Genomic DNA, 18,463 nt, shown 5'->3' with positions numbered 1-18,463 from the left:
GCTTATTGTCATAAGCAGGCTTCAAATGAAGTTACTGTGAAAGGCCCCTAGTCGCCACATTCCGACGCCTGTTCGGGATGTTGTGATAGACAGGGTCAGACCTTTAGGGCAGAATTTAATGCCCTCTCCGGAGACATGTTTGCAGGTTGAGGCATTTAATTGGGTGGGGGAGGGGGAGGATGGTGGGGGAGGGGGGAGGGGGAGGGGGGTGGGGGGGGGGTAGGGGGGGTAGGGGAGGGGTGTAGGGGAGGGGGGAGAGGGGGAGGAGGGGGAAGAGCGGGTGGAGGAGGGGGGAGAGGGGGGATTGGGGAAGAGGGAGGAGGGGGGAGGGAGGGGGAAAGGGGGAAGAGGGGGGAGGGGGGGAGGGGGGGAAGGGGGAAGGGGAGAGGGAGAGGGGATGGGGAAGAGGGGGAGGGGGAAGGGGGGGAAGAGGGGGAAGAGGGGGGAAGGGGGGGAAGAGGGGGAAGGGGGGAAGAGGGGGGAGGGGGGAACAGGGGGAGAAGGGGAAAGGGGTGAGAGGGAGAAGGGGGGAGGGGGTGGGAAGGGGAGGGGAGGGGGGAAGGGAGGGGGTAAAGGGGAGGGGGGAAGGGAGGGGGGAAGGGGGAAGGGGGAGGGGGGAAGGGAGGGGGAAGGGGAGGGGGGAAGGGGAGGGGGAGAGGGGGAAGGGAGGGGGAGGGGGAAGAGAGGGGGGAAGGGAGGAGGGGGGGGAAGGGAGGGGGAAGGGGGAGGGGGGAAGGGGCAGGGGGGAAGGGGAGGGGGAGGGGAAAAGGAGGGGGAGGGGGAGGGGGAAAGGAGGGGGAGGGGGAAAGGAGGGGGAGGGGGAAAGGAGGGGGAGGGGGAAAGGAGGGGGGTCGGGGGAACAGAGGGAAAGGGGTAGGGGGAAGGGGGAGGGGGGAATGAGATGGGGAAGGGGAGGGGGAGGGAGGGGGAATGGGAGGGAGGGGGGAAAAGGGGGTGAGAGGGGAGGGGGAGGGGAGGTGAGCGGGGGAATGGGGGGCGAGCGGGGGAATGAGGGGGAGGAGGGCAATGGGGGAGGGGAGGGGGGCAATGGGGAGGTGAGAATGGGGGGGAGGGGGGAATGGGGGGTGGGGGTGGAGGGAGGGGAGGGGGAGGGGTTGGAGGGAGGGGAGGGGTTGGTGGGAGGGGAGGGGGAGGGGCGAGGGAGGGTGGGGGAGGGGAGGGGGAGGGAGTGGGGGGAGAGGGGGGAAGGGGAGGTGGGGGGAAGGGGGTAGGGGGTGAGGGAGTGGGGGGAGGGAGGGGGAATGGGGAGGGAGTGGGGAATGGGGGGGTAGGGGGAAGGGGGGCAATGGGGGGGAGGGGGACAATGGGGGGGATGGGGGAGAGGGGAATGGGGAGGGGGGAGGGAGGGAGGGAAGGGGGGAGGGGAGGGAGAGGAGGGGGGGAGAAGGAGATGGAGGGAGGGAGAGGGAGAAGGCTCCATAATGTGGGAAATTGAATAATATCACTTTGCTACAGCAGGGATTATTCTACTAAGGTTAAAGCTGGGGAACGTTATGGAATAGAGTAGAGGAAACCCTATTCTGTGTTTGCATTTGCTACACCTGACTTGGGTGCTCTCCATCACTAATAATGGTGTCCAAAACAAAAGTAATTGTATACAACAGCACTGATGCTTCTCATCTTGAGGAGTTGAAAAAATTGAGAATGTAGATTTAAGAGCAAACATGGAGCACCTGAAGAAATGAATAATTGATAATTGTTCATTTCCATTTCATAACCATTCTCCAGCCTGCTATTGTTCACAGACAATTCTAAGTTCTTGGTAATTTGGCACGGTAGCACAGTGGTTAGCACTGTTACTTCACAACGCCAGGAACCCTGGTTCGATTCCCGGCTTGGGTCACTGTCTGTGCGCAGTCTGCACGTTCTCCCCGTGTGTGCGTGGGTTTCCTCCGGGTGCTCCGGTTTCCTCCCACAAGTTCCAAAAGACATGCTGTTAGGTGAATTGGACATTCTGAATTCTCCCTCCGTGTACCCGAACAGGCGCCGGAATGTGGTGACTCGGGGCTTTTCACAGTAACTTCATTGCAGGGTTCATGTAAGCCTACTTGTGACACTAATAAAGATTATTATTTATTCTGCACATTGGGAATTGGATTACATTAAAAAACTGTTTCTGGATGGTAATTAACCTTGTCCTGACAAATGAAGGGAAAGGTGGAGTATGGCGAGGGCAGGGGAACTTTGCCTTTATGATGTCATATACTTTATGTCATTAATTCAATCCTGATTATAAAATAAACAGTAGCATAATGGGCATGTATAAAGTGGGGAACATGGGGGGGAAATCACATCACAATTTCCTTATAGAATCATACGGCAGAATTCTTCCCCCCCTCCCTCTCGGTGGGGTCTTCCCCTCCGCTCCCCCCCCCCCCCCCCCACCTTGCTGGTGGGGTCTTCCGGTCCCACCAAAGTCAACAGGGATTTGAATATATCGCTGCAGCTATGTGGGGCTGGAAAATCTGGGAAAGACTCTCAAAGCACATTGAGTCCATTGTGCCCCTGATGTCTCTTTGAAAGAGCTATCCAATTACTTCCACTCACATGCTCTTTCTCCATACTTTTGCAGTTTTCCCTCCTACATAATAAGGATTGAGGATAATGGATTTTGTTTTTAAAAATGTCAATTTTTCAGCAATTATTACCTTTATCTTTGACTTTCTGAGCAAAATCATTAATGTAATCTTGTGAACGGCCATCTGTAAAGACGATTCCAACTTTTGGGATGTTCTCTCTTGCTCCTTGTGAAGGGACAAAAATTTTTTCAGACAGATGTTGCAGTGCCAGGCCTGTCATTGTTCCTCTCTCCATGTAGTCCATTTTCTTGACTGCGGTCTTGATGTTTTGTTTACTTTTGAACTTGTTGAGAGGGAATTCAGTCCTGACTGAACTTGAGTACTGAACGAGTGCAATGCGTGCATTCTGATCACCAACTTCTAGGGCATCAACAATTTGATTGATGAATTTTTTTACCAGTTGGAAGTTTTCAGGTCTCACACTCTTCGACCCATCGATGACAAAAGCTAAATCAACACCTCCTGAACTGCAAGCTGTACACAAAGTTAAAAGCAAGGGTTAAAGAAGAGAGAACTTACTTTTTCCCAGGAAGTTTGACAATAAATTATAACATGAAGCAGAGAGATAACCTAGGAGCATTTCCTTTGAAGGTTGTGTAGATGAGGCCAGATAGAAAATAAACTCAGGATCAAGGTCTTTGGAAGAGGTTCAAAATGTGTAATCTCAGAAGAGGTAGCATCTATAGAGATAAAAGTTGGTCATTGTGCTACATTTGAGTTAGAATGCACAATTCAGATTCCTTTAGAGCATTTCTGTTAATTGGTGCATAAACCGCTGATCCAAACAATACTTCCACATATTTCATGGACAATGCAGTGGGGTTACAGTGCAGGAGGAGGCCACTGAATCCCTACACCATATACATCACAAATACTTGTACAAAGCATGTCTGCCCATTACCAACTTGATATTGTGTACAGATGTGGGTACAATAGGAGACAGAGGTAGTACAAAGAAAGGCCAGTAAACTGATCAATGGGGTTGGGTGCCTCATCTATGATGAAAGACTAATCTAAGATATATGTTTATATTGGAAAAAAGGCATCTTTGAGTTGATTTTATTGGCATATTAATGATCTTCAAGGAAATTGGATTCCAGAATAATGTTAATTATCAAATATCCTCCAGGATAGCAAAGCATAGAAAAGGTGAATACACAGTTAAAATATAACTTTTTCACACTGAGGGTGGCAAATATGTAGAAAGCTTATTGAAGGTGATATAGCACAGCACAGAGAGTGAAGCAACACTGATCATAAGCGCCTCATGCAATATCATCTCTACTTCAAGATCCATTAAATACGGGACTGGGTACAGGACTATTCCATCACTTACCTGCAGACTAATGCCTACATCTTAGGCTTCATTGTCACTTATAGGCACCACCAATGTGCTTCCGACATTTGCCCAGGTTTATAGCTGCAATCATATTAATGGGCTAATTTGGTAAGATTGTGAACATGCAAATCAGCTTCATTTTAGTCTGCCTAAAAGTTGCCAATAGTGCCTGGCAAAGGCTAAGACAAATCTGGACTTGTACATTTGGTCATATATCATGGGCAACCCTGGTCTCCTGGAGCTAACTTGATTGTTTAGGGAATTGGGGAGACATTTCCCAGATTCATCTTGAATGTAACCACATTTGTTTTACCTCTTCTGTTGGATCCATTTAAGGTGTTTATCATAGAATTTACAGTGCAGAAGGAGGCCATTCAGCCCATCGAGTCTGCACCGGCTCTTGGAAAGAGCACCCTACCCAAGGTCAACACCTCCACCTTATCACCACAACCCAGTAACCCCACCCAACACTAAGGGCAATTTTGGACACTAAGGGTAAATTTAGCTATGGCCAATCCACCTAACCTGCACATCTTTGGACTGTGGGAGGAAACCGGAGCACCCGGAGGAAACCCATGCACACACGGGGAGGATTGCTAGCATTGGGGTGGGTAATATATGAAATTGCACAGCTGAATCGATGGGCAAGCATTGACGCACCTTGTACATTTACCTTATAAATGCAAGTGCAGGTTAGCTAACGTTCAGTTTAGTAACTTTGTGATTGTGTGCTGAAACAAAACTTACTGCCACATGTTCTTCCATCCGGATTTAATGTGAATCCTTCATTGCAGGCACATTTGTAAGAGCCAGGGGTGCTCACGCAGATGTGTTCACAGTCATGATCTCCACTGTCACACAGATCCACCACTGCAACACCAAAATTCAGGCTATATCAATCACAATAAAGGAAATATACGAAAACTTGTGCATCCAGACTACAAGAGTATCAACAGGATTATTTGAAGATAGAAATGTTTTTGGCCACAAGCCAAGGTTCCCAGAATTATGTTCCTTTCAAACTGTTCTATCAGTGAATCAGTTGATGACCTACAGTCCAACTCTTTTACTATACATACATATACAGTGAATGTAATATTGTTAAATCTATATATTTAAAAAATATTGCAGAGGAAAGATAACATGCAATTATGGTTATTTTTAAAAACTGTTCATTAATAGATTATAAGCAGAATATTAAATAAGATGCACAATTTAAAATGCCTGCAATAAAAGTGGTGCTCCCCCTCCCCACCCCATCATGAATCATCATTGTCAGCTTGTGTGTTCTGGCTGAAGGCAGGTCCTTGGCTTATCGTCTTCTCATGTCTCTATGTCCTGTGCCAGTCTATTCATTTGTCAATAACAAGTTCCAGTTTTCAAATCATCCAGCATTGATAATTTCTTCCTTTGTGCGGAGTCTGCATGTTCTCCTCGTGTCTGCGTGGGTTTCCTCCGGGTGCTCCGGTTTCCTCCCACAGTCCAAAGATGTGCAGGTTAGATGGATTGGCCATGCTAAATTGCCCTTAGGTTAGATGGGGTTACTGGCTGTAGGGGATAGGGTGGAGGCAGGACTAAAGTGGGGTGCTCTTTCCAAGAGCCGGTGGAGACTCGATGGGCCGAATGGCCTCCTCCTGCACTGTAAATTCTATGAATCTATGACTCTATGCAGCCCACATTTTGAAGCAACTTGGCAATTTGGTCTCCCCTTTCCAGCAGGTCCAAATTTCACACCCAAATGAAACAGCACTCCAAATCAAGCTCCTTACAGTTTGCTTCTTGAGTTGTTTATTCAGCTTTCTGGTTAGCAACTGTCTCTTACCATACACAGCCTCTTGCATTGCTATCCTTGTTCCTATTTTTTTGTCGTACCTTCCACCTGCAGATGTTATGCTTCTTAAATACTTGATCAGACAATCATACAAATTAGGAACAAGAGTAGACCACTAAGCCCTCGAGCCTGCTCTGCCTCTGTTCTAGTTTTCTTCCTTCCATGAATATATGAAAATGTTTTGGTGATTTTGAGATATGCATTACTTCTATTTTTCATATGTTCACTTTCATTCCAAAGTTCATGCCTCCTGTTACTAATCTATTAGCCCTTGTAGTCCTTCTTCTGTGCTTGCTACAAGTGCTTTAGCATCTGAAAATCTAATGGATATTATAATTCTTCCCCCCTCCGCAACCCCAATCTTTACGTCAGGCTCTGTGTCTTCAAACACTTCTTTAATCATTGTTTCGACATAGACATTGAAGAGGACCGATGATAAAAAAACACCCTTGTTGAACTCCTCTTCCCATTAAGCATTAATCATATGCTCAGAAAATAAAATTATTATGTAAACAGAAGTAAACTGTACCTACTTGAGTACCAGATTAAAAAGGGTACCAGTCTAGTTTGAGTACTGATTGGTCAATATTGTTACCCAGAATTATGATCTAATGTGCATGAAGGCTGACCGCTTAACTGCGATGCTACTGAATTGACACCATTCTCCTTTCTTTGATGCTTTACTCACCGCAGAATGCTTCCTTGAATTTGTTGGAAAGTTTCTCTATAGCGCTGTAGCTTTCCACATAGTCTAAGTGCTCTTCCAGAGGTTCGCTGGCGATCTCGCGCAGTGAGTTCATCTCTGCCCTGCCTACGCCAATGGCAAAGATTTCAATGCCAGTCTGCTTGGCTTGTGTGGCTGACTCTCGCACTCGGTCTTGCGGCCGGCCATCAGTTACAATGATGGCAACCTGAGAGTAGATGGGGTACAAAAATGGTCAGTTTTTTGCAATAATCATGAATAATTGGACATAAATCCAATGTTGATTTTATTCTGTTGCTAATTTTCAAATGCTTTTCAAAGCATTTAATCTTAGAATGATACTGACACCAGTAGTGACCATAGTCCTTAAGCAGTCCTGAAGTTAATACTATACTATTATACTCATCTGGGAATTTTAGGTAGATTTATACTTGACACACTTGGAATTCATCTGTTTTCACAATATAAAACTTAAAGCTGTGAAAGTATACATTTAACATAATTTTGATAACTAAATATTAATAGAAATTAATATTTGTTTGTTTTGGAGACCTTTTTCCCACAAGAAGTGCATAAATGAGTGACATTGTCTGTTCTCTCATATTATAGAAGAGCAATGTGTAAAATGCCTTTGGCCTGTGTTTTATCTGTTGAAGAGAATGGAATGTTACCAGTTTGTTCTGTTATTTATGATGAAACTGCCCAATAGGGGGCATCAAAAGCACCACACTAACTCCTCCCAGTGTGCACTTTGTGTGGAAAGAATCTCCAAAGTCTTCATGAGTGCACAGTATGTTTATAATGAAGATATTTTGTAAGACATGCAATTTGAAATGAGGCAAAATAGCTGAATGTAATGATGTGGCAGAGTTACATTGCAATGCTATGGTTCTCACTGTTCTGCCCAGTGTTTTTTCTTCCAGCTTTCTTATTTCCAGCACATTGTTGCTTCCTCTTAGAAATATTGGTAACATTAATTCTATCCCCAAGAAAGGTGATCACTCTTATACTTACAACTCCTGTTGTAGTCACCTTGGGCGGGATTCTTCATTCCGCCAGTCCCATTTTTGAGCAAGCATCCCTCCTCCGTTCCGGCAGCCAGCCAATGGGATTTCCCATGTTGGCCATCCCATGCCGTCGGGAAACCCGCAGACGTGGGTGCACTGCTGGCAAAGCGGAGGATCCCGCAGACAGAAAATCCTGCAGCTTATGTCTCAACTTTATAAAGGTATGCAAGCTGTTGTAACTTTTAACTATCAAACTGAAAAGTTTGAGTTATTTCACAATGCACGATGGTGATTCCACTGCTGGTGTATTGCAATTCTCCACTCTGTGTTAACACTTTGTTGAGTTGGTTGCCATTGCCCTTACACATCTTCAAAGCTTGTCATAGGGTCGAGCACAGCAAATTTTCAAACAATTTGCCATGCTGTGAGAATGTGGAACTTGCTACTGCATGGTGAGAAAGGAGTAGAAGGATATATTGACAAAGTGGGATGTATCAAGGTGGGAGCTGGCATGTGTGGTATGTAAACACTGGCATGGGGCTGAATGGCTGTTTCTGTGTTGTAAAATTCTAAGTGATCCCTTGAATACTCTCAAATTACTACCTGTGCAAGAAAAGCTGGCGGGGGTGTGGGTGGGGAGGAGGGAATCCTCCACCGCCCAACACCGGTAGCTGAGTTCCTGATGCGGTGGAGAATCTCGTGCCTACGAGTAAGTGCTTTCACATTCTCTTTTTCTCAGCAGAGAGCACAGCTGCTTTTGATGTGGTCAGGAGCTGTCAATTATAGCTAGATGTTTATAACCACTAAGGTTAGGTTCAAAGCAAGGTACTTGAGGTGTATTCAAGCATGAAGGGAAATGAAAATAAACAATCCAGACATCTGGTTGTATGGAAGCTATAACTGTCAGTTTCAGCCTACTAAAACCTTTTTCTCTTTGAAAGTGAATAAATGCCTTGCAGATCAAAGAGTTTGGGGGGCAGGGTGTAATGCCTTGTGATGTGGTTTTGGCTTTATATGAAGTATAGCTGCTGCTTTCTACACCGCTGTCTGCGGCAGCAGGTGTAAGTGAAAAAACAGTGATTTTTCACTGTTTCTGCCTGGACTGCTCTTTAGCTTCCAGACAGGGGACTCTGGTGGGGTCTCTGGAGGGGGTCTCTGGGGACGACGACACTGGAGGGAGTCTCTGGAGGGGGTCTCTGGTGGTGGGGGTCTCTGGTGGTGGGGGTCTCTGATGATGGGGGTCTCTGGTGAATGGGGTCTCTGGTGATGGGGGTCTCTGGTGGTGGGGGTCTCTGGTGGTGGGGGGTCTTTGGTGGTGGGTGGGTCCCTGGTGATGGGGGGTCTCTGGTGTTGGGGGGGTCTCTTGTGGTAGGGGTCTCTGGTGGTGGGGGTCTCTGGTGATGGGGGCCTCTGGTGATGGGTACCTCTGGTGGAGGGGTCTCTGGTGGTGGGTGTCTCTGATGGGGGAATCTGATGGTAGGAACTGATGGGGGGAACGGGTCACCATAATGCATGCGTTTTGTAGGGAGGGGTGACCCAGGAATTCCCATGGTGGTGGGGAAGGAGGGTGGAGGATGCCCTTACTTGTCAGCGGGGGCTGGGGTCAGGATTTGCATTGAGGGGGTCAGCCACTGGGCCTTGGCATCAGGCCGTTTGCTCGAAATGGCAGTTCAATAGCGGTTTTCGGAACAGATTCCCTAGCGCTCCACGACATGCATAAATTTTCAGGGGAAGAGAGAGGGAATCGCTTCTGGGCGCCACTCAAACCAGAAGCAAGTTAGTTCCGACAGGAGAACAGTGTCCCAAATGGCGAATCCAGCTTTTGATATCTGATTATTTTTTCATCAAATTAGGGTTCTCCAGGAATTTGGTCTTTTTCCATAATAATGACCTCCACTCATCAACCAGCACTATCCATTCTTTTACTGAGGTCTCCAATATACATTCATCAACTTCTGACAGGTTATGTGCCCTCAGCCAACAGAACCTTGGCCATTCGCATTGTACAATGGTTGATATTACATCTTGATTTCCTCCTTGGATGTTCTTTCTTTAAATTCATTGGATGGTTTCTTCATGCCTTTGACAAGTCCAACACACAGCTGTCAACTTTCACCTTTGATGACTGCACCTTTAGCCATTATTTTTCACCAATAGTTTTAGCATCACTAAAAGCACTGATCTTAAAAGGGTCTCTTCTAGTTCTAAAGCTATTTTGAAGAAAATATGTTCCCTTTTCATTCCAAATATTTCTCGTCTCAGCAGCTTCTGGCTAGTCTGCTAATGCTGAAGAATATTGTCTGTATATCTGGCACTGTAATCTATCAATTGTCTTGAAAAGAGAAGAAAATAAATGAGATCTGATAGATCTTTCTCTCACCTCTTCAGCTACACAGTGGTGATACTAGGGGACTTTAATTACCAAATATCGATTGGAACAATGTTAGAATAAAGGGCGAGGAGAGGGAGCAATTTCTGAAATATGTTCAGGAGGATTTCCTTAATCAGTATGTTCTTAGCCCAATGAGAAAGGAGAAAATCCTGGATCTGGTGCCGGGAAATGAGATGGGCCAAATGTAGCAAGTATTTGCGGAGGAGCATTTGGGTAAGAGTGATCATTGTATTATAATGTTTAAATTAATGGAGAAGAGGGCTCATTTTAATGTCATGAGAAGGGATCTAGGCAGGGTAAAATGAGACTGACAGAACAATTTTTAAAGGAAGAGATGCTTCAATTACAGGTTCGGCACATTACAACAAAGTAAAGGAGCCAAAAACAGGTTTCCTTGGATGACGAGGGAGGAAGAGACTATGATGAAATAGAAAAGGAGGGTGTATGATGTGTGAGTTCTTCAAGTAAAAACCAGGTCAAATACAAAAAGTTGAGAAGGAAGATAAAGAGGAAAACAAGGGGCTGGATTTTCCGTTTTGGAGACTAAGTCCACACACCGGCATGAAAACGGTGATCTTTTACGCCAGGAAAACTGGTGTCAAAAGGCCACCGATTCCCCGTTTTGCTGGGGGCTAGCAGGGAGGCAGCGTAGAGCTCGCAGCTCTAGATGCCAATACAGCCCTCCGCATGTCCGGTTTGGAGGCCGGGCATGTGTACGGCGGTGGCCTGCAGCGGCTGCACAGTGCTCCATGGCGGACTCAGCCCGCGGACCTGGACCGCCAAGGTAGTGCCCCCACCTGGCCGCTCGAGGCCCTGGACGGCCCACTCACAGAGCCCCCAGCCCCAGATGAAGCTCCCCCCACCCGCTGATTGGCCCTCCCCCAACTTTGGCTGCCCCGGGCTGAGTCCGCAGCCGCCACGCGAGGTTCCCGAACGGTTGGGACCATGAGAGCCCCACGCCGTCGGGAATTCGGCCGGTCAGGGATGGAGCATCGCGGGGCGAGCCTCAGGCAATGGCCTGAGGCGGTGGATACTCGGCACGGTGTACTCCGGGAGTACGCCGCTTTTCAGGGGGTGGAGAATTGAAAAACCAGCGCCTCTCCCTATTTTGACGCCGAAATGGATTCTCCTCCCCATCATCGAACGCGATTTTGGCGCCGGGAAGCGGAGAATCCAGCCCAAGACTGGCAAGGAGACAGCATGAGAACAGAATACAGTCAATGCGAAAGGGAAATCAAAAATCTTCCAGCAGCAGATAAATAGTAAGCAGATAACAAGAGATGGAATGGGTCTTATTAGGGATAAAGAGGGTGATAAATGCATAGAAACACAGGGCAAGGCTAGAATATTAAATACGCATTTGTAATCGGTGTTTACTAAGAGGAATCTGACAATGTATCAGTGGAAGAGGAGATAGTGAAGGCAATGGATAGTGTGAAAATTCAAAGGGAGAAGACTGGAAGGGTTGGCTATGCTGAGGGTAGATAAGTCACCTGGTCCAAATGTCTTGTGTCCCAGGTTGCTAAAAGAAGCGGGGATAGAGGCAACGGAAGGATTTGCCTTAATCTTTCAAGCTTCCCGAGGTATGGGGGAGGTGCCAGAAGATAGAACAGTGGCAAATTTGGTAGCCTTATTCAAGGAGAGATGCAAGTACAGTCCAAGAAGCCATAGACCAGTTTGTCTAACAGAAAGGGTGGGTAATGTTTTGGAATCCTTAATCAGGGGAAAAAATCAACAGGCACTTGGAGAGGTTTGAGTTAACTAAGCCAGCATATATTTGCAATAGGCAGTCTGTGCTTGACTAATCAAAGTGAATTTTTTGACGAAATAGCAGAGCATATTGATGAAGGGAATGTGGTGGATGTTGTCTATATGGATTTAAGAAAGTATTGACAAAGTACCACATAAAAGACTGGTTAAGAAAATTGAGGCTTATGGAATAGAACAGTCAGTGTGCAATTAGTTACAAGGTTAGGTTGGAAATGCTGAGGCTGTTCTCCTTGGATCAAAGGAGATTGAAGGGAGATGTGATAGAGGTGTACCAGAGCTTGACAAGCTTAGATAAAGTCAACAAGGAAAACTTCTCCCCATTAGCTGCTTGTACAAGTAACAGCGTTTCTGTGGCCGCAAACGAGACTCCAGGATGGTATGTTGCCTCCCTGGTGCTGAGGTCAAGGATGTCTCAGAGCGGGTCCAGGACATTCTGGAAGGGGAGGGTGAACAGCCAGTGGTCGTGGTACACATCGGTACAAACGACATAGGTAAAAAAAGCAATGAGATCCTAAAAGCAGAATACAGGGAGCTAGGAAGTAAGTTAAGAAATCGGACCGCACAGGTAGTGATCTCAGGATTACTACCGGTGCCACGTGCTAGTCAGAGTAGAAATGACAGGATATATTGGATGAATACGTGGCTGAAGAGATGGTGTCAGGGGGAGGGTTTCAGATTCCTGGGGCATTGGGACCGGTTCTGGGGGAGGTGGGACCTGTACAAACTGGAAGGGTTACACCTCGGCAGGACTGGAACTGATGTCCTAAGGGGACTATTTGCTAGAGCAGTTGGGGAGAGTTTAAACTAATATGCCAGGGGGATGGGAACCTATGCAAGGAGTCAGAGAAAGAGGGAGCAAGGACAAAAACAAAAGGTAGAAAAGTGAATAAGAAAAGTGATAGGTGGAGAAACCAAGGGCAAAATTTCAAACAGGGCAAAAGAGAAAAATATTGGGAGCAAGACAAACAATGTGAAAAAGACAAACTTAAGGCTCTGTGCCTTAATGCATGGAGCAATTGCAATAAAGTGGATGAACTAATCGCGCAGATAGATATAAATGGGTATGATATAATTGAGATTACGGAGATATGGCTTCAGGGTGACCAGGGATGGGAACTGAATGTCCCAGGGAATTCAGTATTTAGGAAGGACAGGCATAAAAGAAAAGGTGGTGGCGTGGCACTGCTGGTTAAAGAGAAAATTAACACAGCAGTGAGAAAGGATATTAGCTCTGACAATGTGGAGTCTGTATGGGTCGAGTTGAGAAATACCAAGGGGCAAAAAACATGAGTGGGTGTCATATGTAGACCTCCAAACTGCACTGGTGAGGTTGGGAATGGCATTTTACATGAAATTAGAGCTGCATGTAACAAGGGAATATCGGTGATCATGGGCGATTTTAATCTTCACATAGATTGGGCAAATCAAATGAGCCACAATGCCGTAGGGGAAGAATTCTTGGAGTGTATACGGATGGTTTTCTTGAACAATATGTGGAGGAACCAACTAGAGAGCAGGCCATCTTAGACTGGGTACTGGGTACTGTGTAATGAGAAGGGAATCATTACCAATTTGGCTGTGCGAGACCCCTTGGGGATGAGTGACCATAACATGATAGAATTGTTTATCAAGATGGAGAGTGAAGTAGTTGATTCGGAGACTAGGGTGCTGAATAAAGGGAACTATGAAGATATGAGGCGTGAGTTGGCTTGATAGATTGGGGAGAGTTACTTAAAGGGATGACAGGAGATAGGCAATGGCAAACATTCAAGGAACGCATGGGGGAACTACAACAACTGTTCATTCCTGTCTGGTACAAAAGCAGAATGGGTAAGAGAGCCAATCTATGGCTTACAAAGGAAAGTAGAAATAGTATCCGATCCAAGGAAGAAGCATACAGATTGGCCAAGAAAAGTAATAGGCCTGAGAATTGGGGAGCAGTTTAAAATTCAGCAAAGAAGGACAAAGGGATTGATTAAGAAGGGGAAAGTACAGTACGAAAGGAAGCTTGCAGCGAACATAAACACTGACACTAAGTTTCTATAGATATGTGAAGAGAAAGAGATTGGTAGGCCCCCTACAGACAGAAACAGGGGAATGCATAATAAGGGACAAAGAAATGGCTGAGCAATTGAATACATACTTTGGTTCTGTCTTCACAAAAGAGGACACACATCAGATACCAGAAATGTTGGAGAATGAAAGGTTTAGTGAGAGGGAGGAACTGAGGGAGATCAACATTAGTAGATAAATGGTGCTGGCCCCGCTATTCTCCGTCCCGACCGACTGAATTCCCGACGGCGTGGTTCTAATCTGGTCCTGCAGTTCAGGAAACTCGTGAGATGGCTGCGGACTCAGTCCGCGGCCGCCACAGTCGGGGGTGGGCCGATCAGAGGGCAAGGGGGGGCCTCTTCGGGACTGGGGACTATGTGAGCGGGCAGTCCAGGTCGGGAGAGCGGCCGATGCTGGACCTGGACTGCCCGCACACATAGTCTGCCATGCTGGACTATTTCGGGGGTCCACGTCCGCGGGCTGAGTCCGCCATGGAGCATGGCGCGGCCGCTGGAGGCCGTGCGCTTGGTCGGCCTCTAACCCAGACGTGTGGGGGCCCATATCGACAGCTGGACTGCCCGTATAACCACCAACGGTGGAACAATTAAAATTCGGCACACACAAGGTTGAAATAAAATTAGATTAAATCAGGATCACTGATCAGAGAAGCCAAGCCTCCGGATTGTATAAGAATGGGTGGCTGAGTATCAAAGAATTACACAGTACTAAGTTCCCGCAGCTCCAGCCAATGCGGCACGAGTTCGCGCATGCGCGCTACGGCCGGCGCGAATTTGTGCATGCACGTGGGTTCCCGTCTCCGCGGCGGCCCCCGGGCAATATGGTGGAGCTCTACAGGGGTCCGGCACGGAGGAACATAGGCCCCCATGGAACCAGACCGCCTGCCGAGGGCTGGGGAGACTGGTGGGGGTGGCCAGGAGGTGGCCATGGGGGTACTATCTGGCAGATTGGGTCTGCACCATGTTTTACAGCAATACAGCTGCAGGTCGTCGACGTGAGCATGCGCGGCCATGGACCCGGCCATTCTACAGCTGTTTTTAGCGTGGGAGCCTCTCACTGGTCGCAGGATCGGTGAGGGGGCGCCGTTGATTGCTTTGACTTAAAGCGCCCAGATCCTCCACACGTAGGCTCAAAATCAGTGAATCCAGCCCTTTGTCTTTTCTGTTCCTAAATCAACCAACAATGGGCCAAATGTTTCTATATGGTCAGGAAAACATCTAGATCCTGACCCTGCACTGTCTGGGAAGTAGACCCCAATGCAATTGTTAAAGAAAAATCCATTTTTATAATTTTTATTAGTGTCACAAGCAGGCTTCCATTAACATGGCAATGAAGTAACCAGAGGGTGCACTTGTCATTCTAGTAAGGATGGTGGGTGGGCTCCTGAAGCTGGAGGACAAATAGCAGGCCACCCAGCAATGACACATTAGCAGCCCCACAGGCTCAGGTGGGAGCTGGTGATTCAAACATGTAGAAAGAGAGAGAGGGCGCCACAAAATGGAGGCTGAAGTACAGGCACATACAATTGAAACAAAATAGGTGCCAGCTGCTCTGGTGATGATTGTGGAGGGTCAACCCTTCCATTGGATGGCTAGTGTCCGCAGTCATGGCCCGGCATGGCAGGTGCTGGGGCGGGTCCCTAGGTGGATGAAGTGAGGCTCCCACCCCCCCTGACTCCATGAGGCCGCCTCCAGTTTTACTCCAACTGGCATTTACAAATTCAGCCTATTAATGACTCTATAAAACCAAACCTCTAATAATACTCCTGTAGTATAACGGTCTGGCATAAAAAGGGTTAATTTGCAAGTCGGTACAGTACCGCCCTCACTGTGACATAAAGGATCCAAGTCTAGAGGGCAGTCTTGTACTGGACAGAGATGTGTGTGGAGGCAAGTATGGAGACAGCTCCTAGTTTAGACCTTATACTCTATATATGTACATGGTTATGAATAGTTAAAACACTTACTGTTGAACTACAAGACACAGAATCTCTTCATAGGACCTGCCGAACTACACACATCTTACAACTCCTTCTGACTTTGTGTTTTTTCAAATAACTTTTTCTTCAACACTGATCCTCCTATAACTGTAACTTCATTCAGTGTTGTATAGACACACAATTCCACACAGCACACGCACTGTACAATTCTCAGACTGTACCTCTCCAGAACTATGACAGGACTCTCTTTGTATTCTGTGCAATTTTCAGATTGGTATTTACCATTTGAAAGCAATCGTACTTTACTTGATTAAAGTCAAGTGAGACCCAAATTCTTAGAAAATATTTCTTAAGGGAACAGAAATATTTGGACACATTGAACAGTAAGTTAGAAAAAGGATATTCGCCAGCTTCCGGTGGACGCCATGGAGTGAGTGGAGTGGTCTCACACAAGGTGGTTCCTGCCTGAGTTTGGATTTTTTAGCCTTTCTGCCTGTTTTACGGGGAAGTTGAAGGTGGAAAAAGTGGGAATAATAAAGCGCAAGGTGTTTTCCTTCAGTGGGGAATGTTGAAAGGGTACCTTATGAGGAAATGAAAATCGCTTATTGTCACAAGTAGGCTTCAATGAAGTTACTGTGAAAAGCCCCTAGTCGCCACATTCCGGCGCCTGTTTGGGGAGGCAGGTACAGGAATTGAATCGTGCTGCTGGTCTGCTTTAAAAGCCAGCGATTTAGCCCAGTGTGCTAAACCAGCCCAGTGTGGACTTCCGGTTGCGGCGATGACCAGCTAAGCCGCACGTTTCGGCGGCTCCAGCTCCAACGGACCTTCGGGCTCTTTTAAGAGCCCCAACGGGACATTTTCGCGCGACGAAACCCGGTGTGGGGTGAGTGAATAGGGAGCCCCCCCCCCCCCAACGAAAGAGGAAAATATCGGCGGCGGTGGCTGCAGCGCGAGGAATCCTCGGCGATAGGGACAGAAAGGGAGAAGACACAAGATGGCGGCGGAGAAAGTCCAGGCGACATGGGGGCCCGAGCAAGACGAATTCTTGAGACGGTGTGTGGAGCTACTAAAGAGGGAGGTGCTGACCCCGATGCTACAGGCAATTGAGGGGCTTAAGGAGGCACAAAGGACCCAGGAGACAGAGCTCCGCGTGGTGGAGCAGAAGGTGACGGATAATGAGGACGAGATCCTGGGCCTGGCGGTCAAAACACAGACGCACGAGGCGCTCCACAAAAAGTGTATTGAAAGGATTGAGGCCCTAGAAAACAGAGCGTGAAGGAAGAACCTTCGGATACTGGGTCTCCCTGAGGGAGTGGAAGGAGCGGATTGCGGGGCTTATGTAAGCACGATGCTAAGCTCGTTGATGGGAGCTGAGGCCCCTGCGGGCCCCTTAGAGGTGGAGGGGGCCCATCGGATCCCGGCGAGAAGACCAAAAGCGGAGAACCACCTAGGGCGACAATCGTGCGATTTCACCGCCTTAAAGATAGAGAAGAGGTCCTGAGATGGGCTAAAAAGGTACGGAGTAGCAGATGGGAGAATGCAGTGGTACGGGTGTACCAGGATTGGAGTGCGGAGGTGGCGAGAAGGAGGGCGAGTTTTAACCGAGCCAAGGAGGTGTTACACAAAAAGAAGGTGAAGTTCGGGATGCTGCAGCCGGCACGACTATGGGTCACGTACCAGGGGAGACATCATTATTTCGAAACGGCGGAAGAAGCATGGACCTTTATTAAAGATGAGAAATTGGATCGGAACTGAGGGACTGATACTGTAGGGAATGTTATTGTCGATGTAAATAGAGAAGTAAATTGGGAAGGGGGGAGACACTAAGAAATGTGGGCGCCGGTGGGGGGGGAAAGAAGGGACATAGGCGGAGAATGAGGAATGGGAGTGGGAGGGGAAAGGGAGCTACGCCACAAGAGGCGGGTCAGATATAGGGATGTTCCCGTGCCAGAAAGATAATGGCGGGAAGACAGGCGCAAGGTAGATGGGAGTTCCCCACACGGGGGGGTCAAGGAGGGAGCAGGAGTAGCCGGGGTCAGTTGAAGTCAGCTGACTTGCGGAAGTAATATGGGGGGAGCAATCACGCTAGAGGGGGATCTAGCGGGGGGGGGGGGGGGGGGGGGAGGGGGGGATAACTGGGTTGCTGCTGCGGAAATCAAAGAGGAAATGGCTAAAGAGTGGGTGGACGGGGATGGAATGCGACGCCTGGGGAGCGAGTGGGAGCGCGGAAGCGGGATACGGGACTGGCCTAGAGAAGGTGATGGCTAGTCGACAGGGGAAGGGGGCAGGTAGCCCCCTAGTGAGGCTGATCACGTGGAACGTGAGAGGCCTGAATGGACCGATTAAAAGGGCCCGAGTGCTCGCGCACTTGAAAGGACTAAGGGCAGACGTGGCTATGCTCCAGGAGACGCACCTGAAGGTGGCGGACCAAGTTAGGCTAAGGAAAGGATGGGTGGGAAAGGTGTTCCACTCAGGGCTGGATGCAAAGAATAGAGGGGTGGCCATATTGGTGGGGAAACGGGTAGCATTTGAAGCAAGGAGCATTGTAGCAGATAGCGGAGGTAGATATGTAATGGTGAGTGGCAGGCTGGAGGGAATGGAGGTCGTGCTGGTTAACGTATATGCCCCGAATTGGGACGATGCGGGATTTATGAGACGGATGTTGGGTCGTATACCGGACCTGGAGGTAGGAAACTTGATATTGGGAGGGGACTTCAACACCGTGCTGGACCCAGGGTTAGGTAGATCCAGATCTAAGATCGGAAGAAGGCCGGCAGCGGCCAAGGTGCTCAAGGGGTTTATGGACCAAATG

The 18,463-nt window shown here is 48.0% G+C and overlaps 1 protein-coding gene across 3 annotated transcripts in view; it reads right to left on the bottom strand.

Annotated features, from left to right (window-relative positions):
• matn1 (matrilin 1) overlaps positions 1–18,463 on the bottom strand; it is a 73,385-nt gene that overhangs the window by 20,625 nt on the left and 34,297 nt on the right. For all 3 annotated transcript variants that reach the window (XM_072500826.1, XM_072500828.1, XM_072500829.1), the window contains exons 4-6: positions 6,459–6,681; positions 4,687–4,809; positions 2,670–3,074 (exon numbers count right to left, since the gene is read on the bottom strand). In XM_072500826.1, coding sequence (XP_072356927.1) covers positions 2,670–3,074; positions 4,687–4,809; positions 6,459–6,681 — 751 coding nt within the window. The remainder of the gene's footprint in view (positions 1–2,669; positions 3,075–4,686; positions 4,810–6,458; positions 6,682–18,463) is intronic.

This window comes from Scyliorhinus torazame, chromosome 1 (assembly GCF_047496885.1).
Source record: "Scyliorhinus torazame isolate Kashiwa2021f chromosome 1, sScyTor2.1, whole genome shotgun sequence".
NCBI classification, from domain to species: Eukaryota; Metazoa; Chordata; class Chondrichthyes; order Carcharhiniformes; family Scyliorhinidae; genus Scyliorhinus; species Scyliorhinus torazame.
The sequence above is the reverse complement of the archived record's forward strand: the minus strand, read 5'-3'. Positions and strand labels throughout refer to the sequence as shown.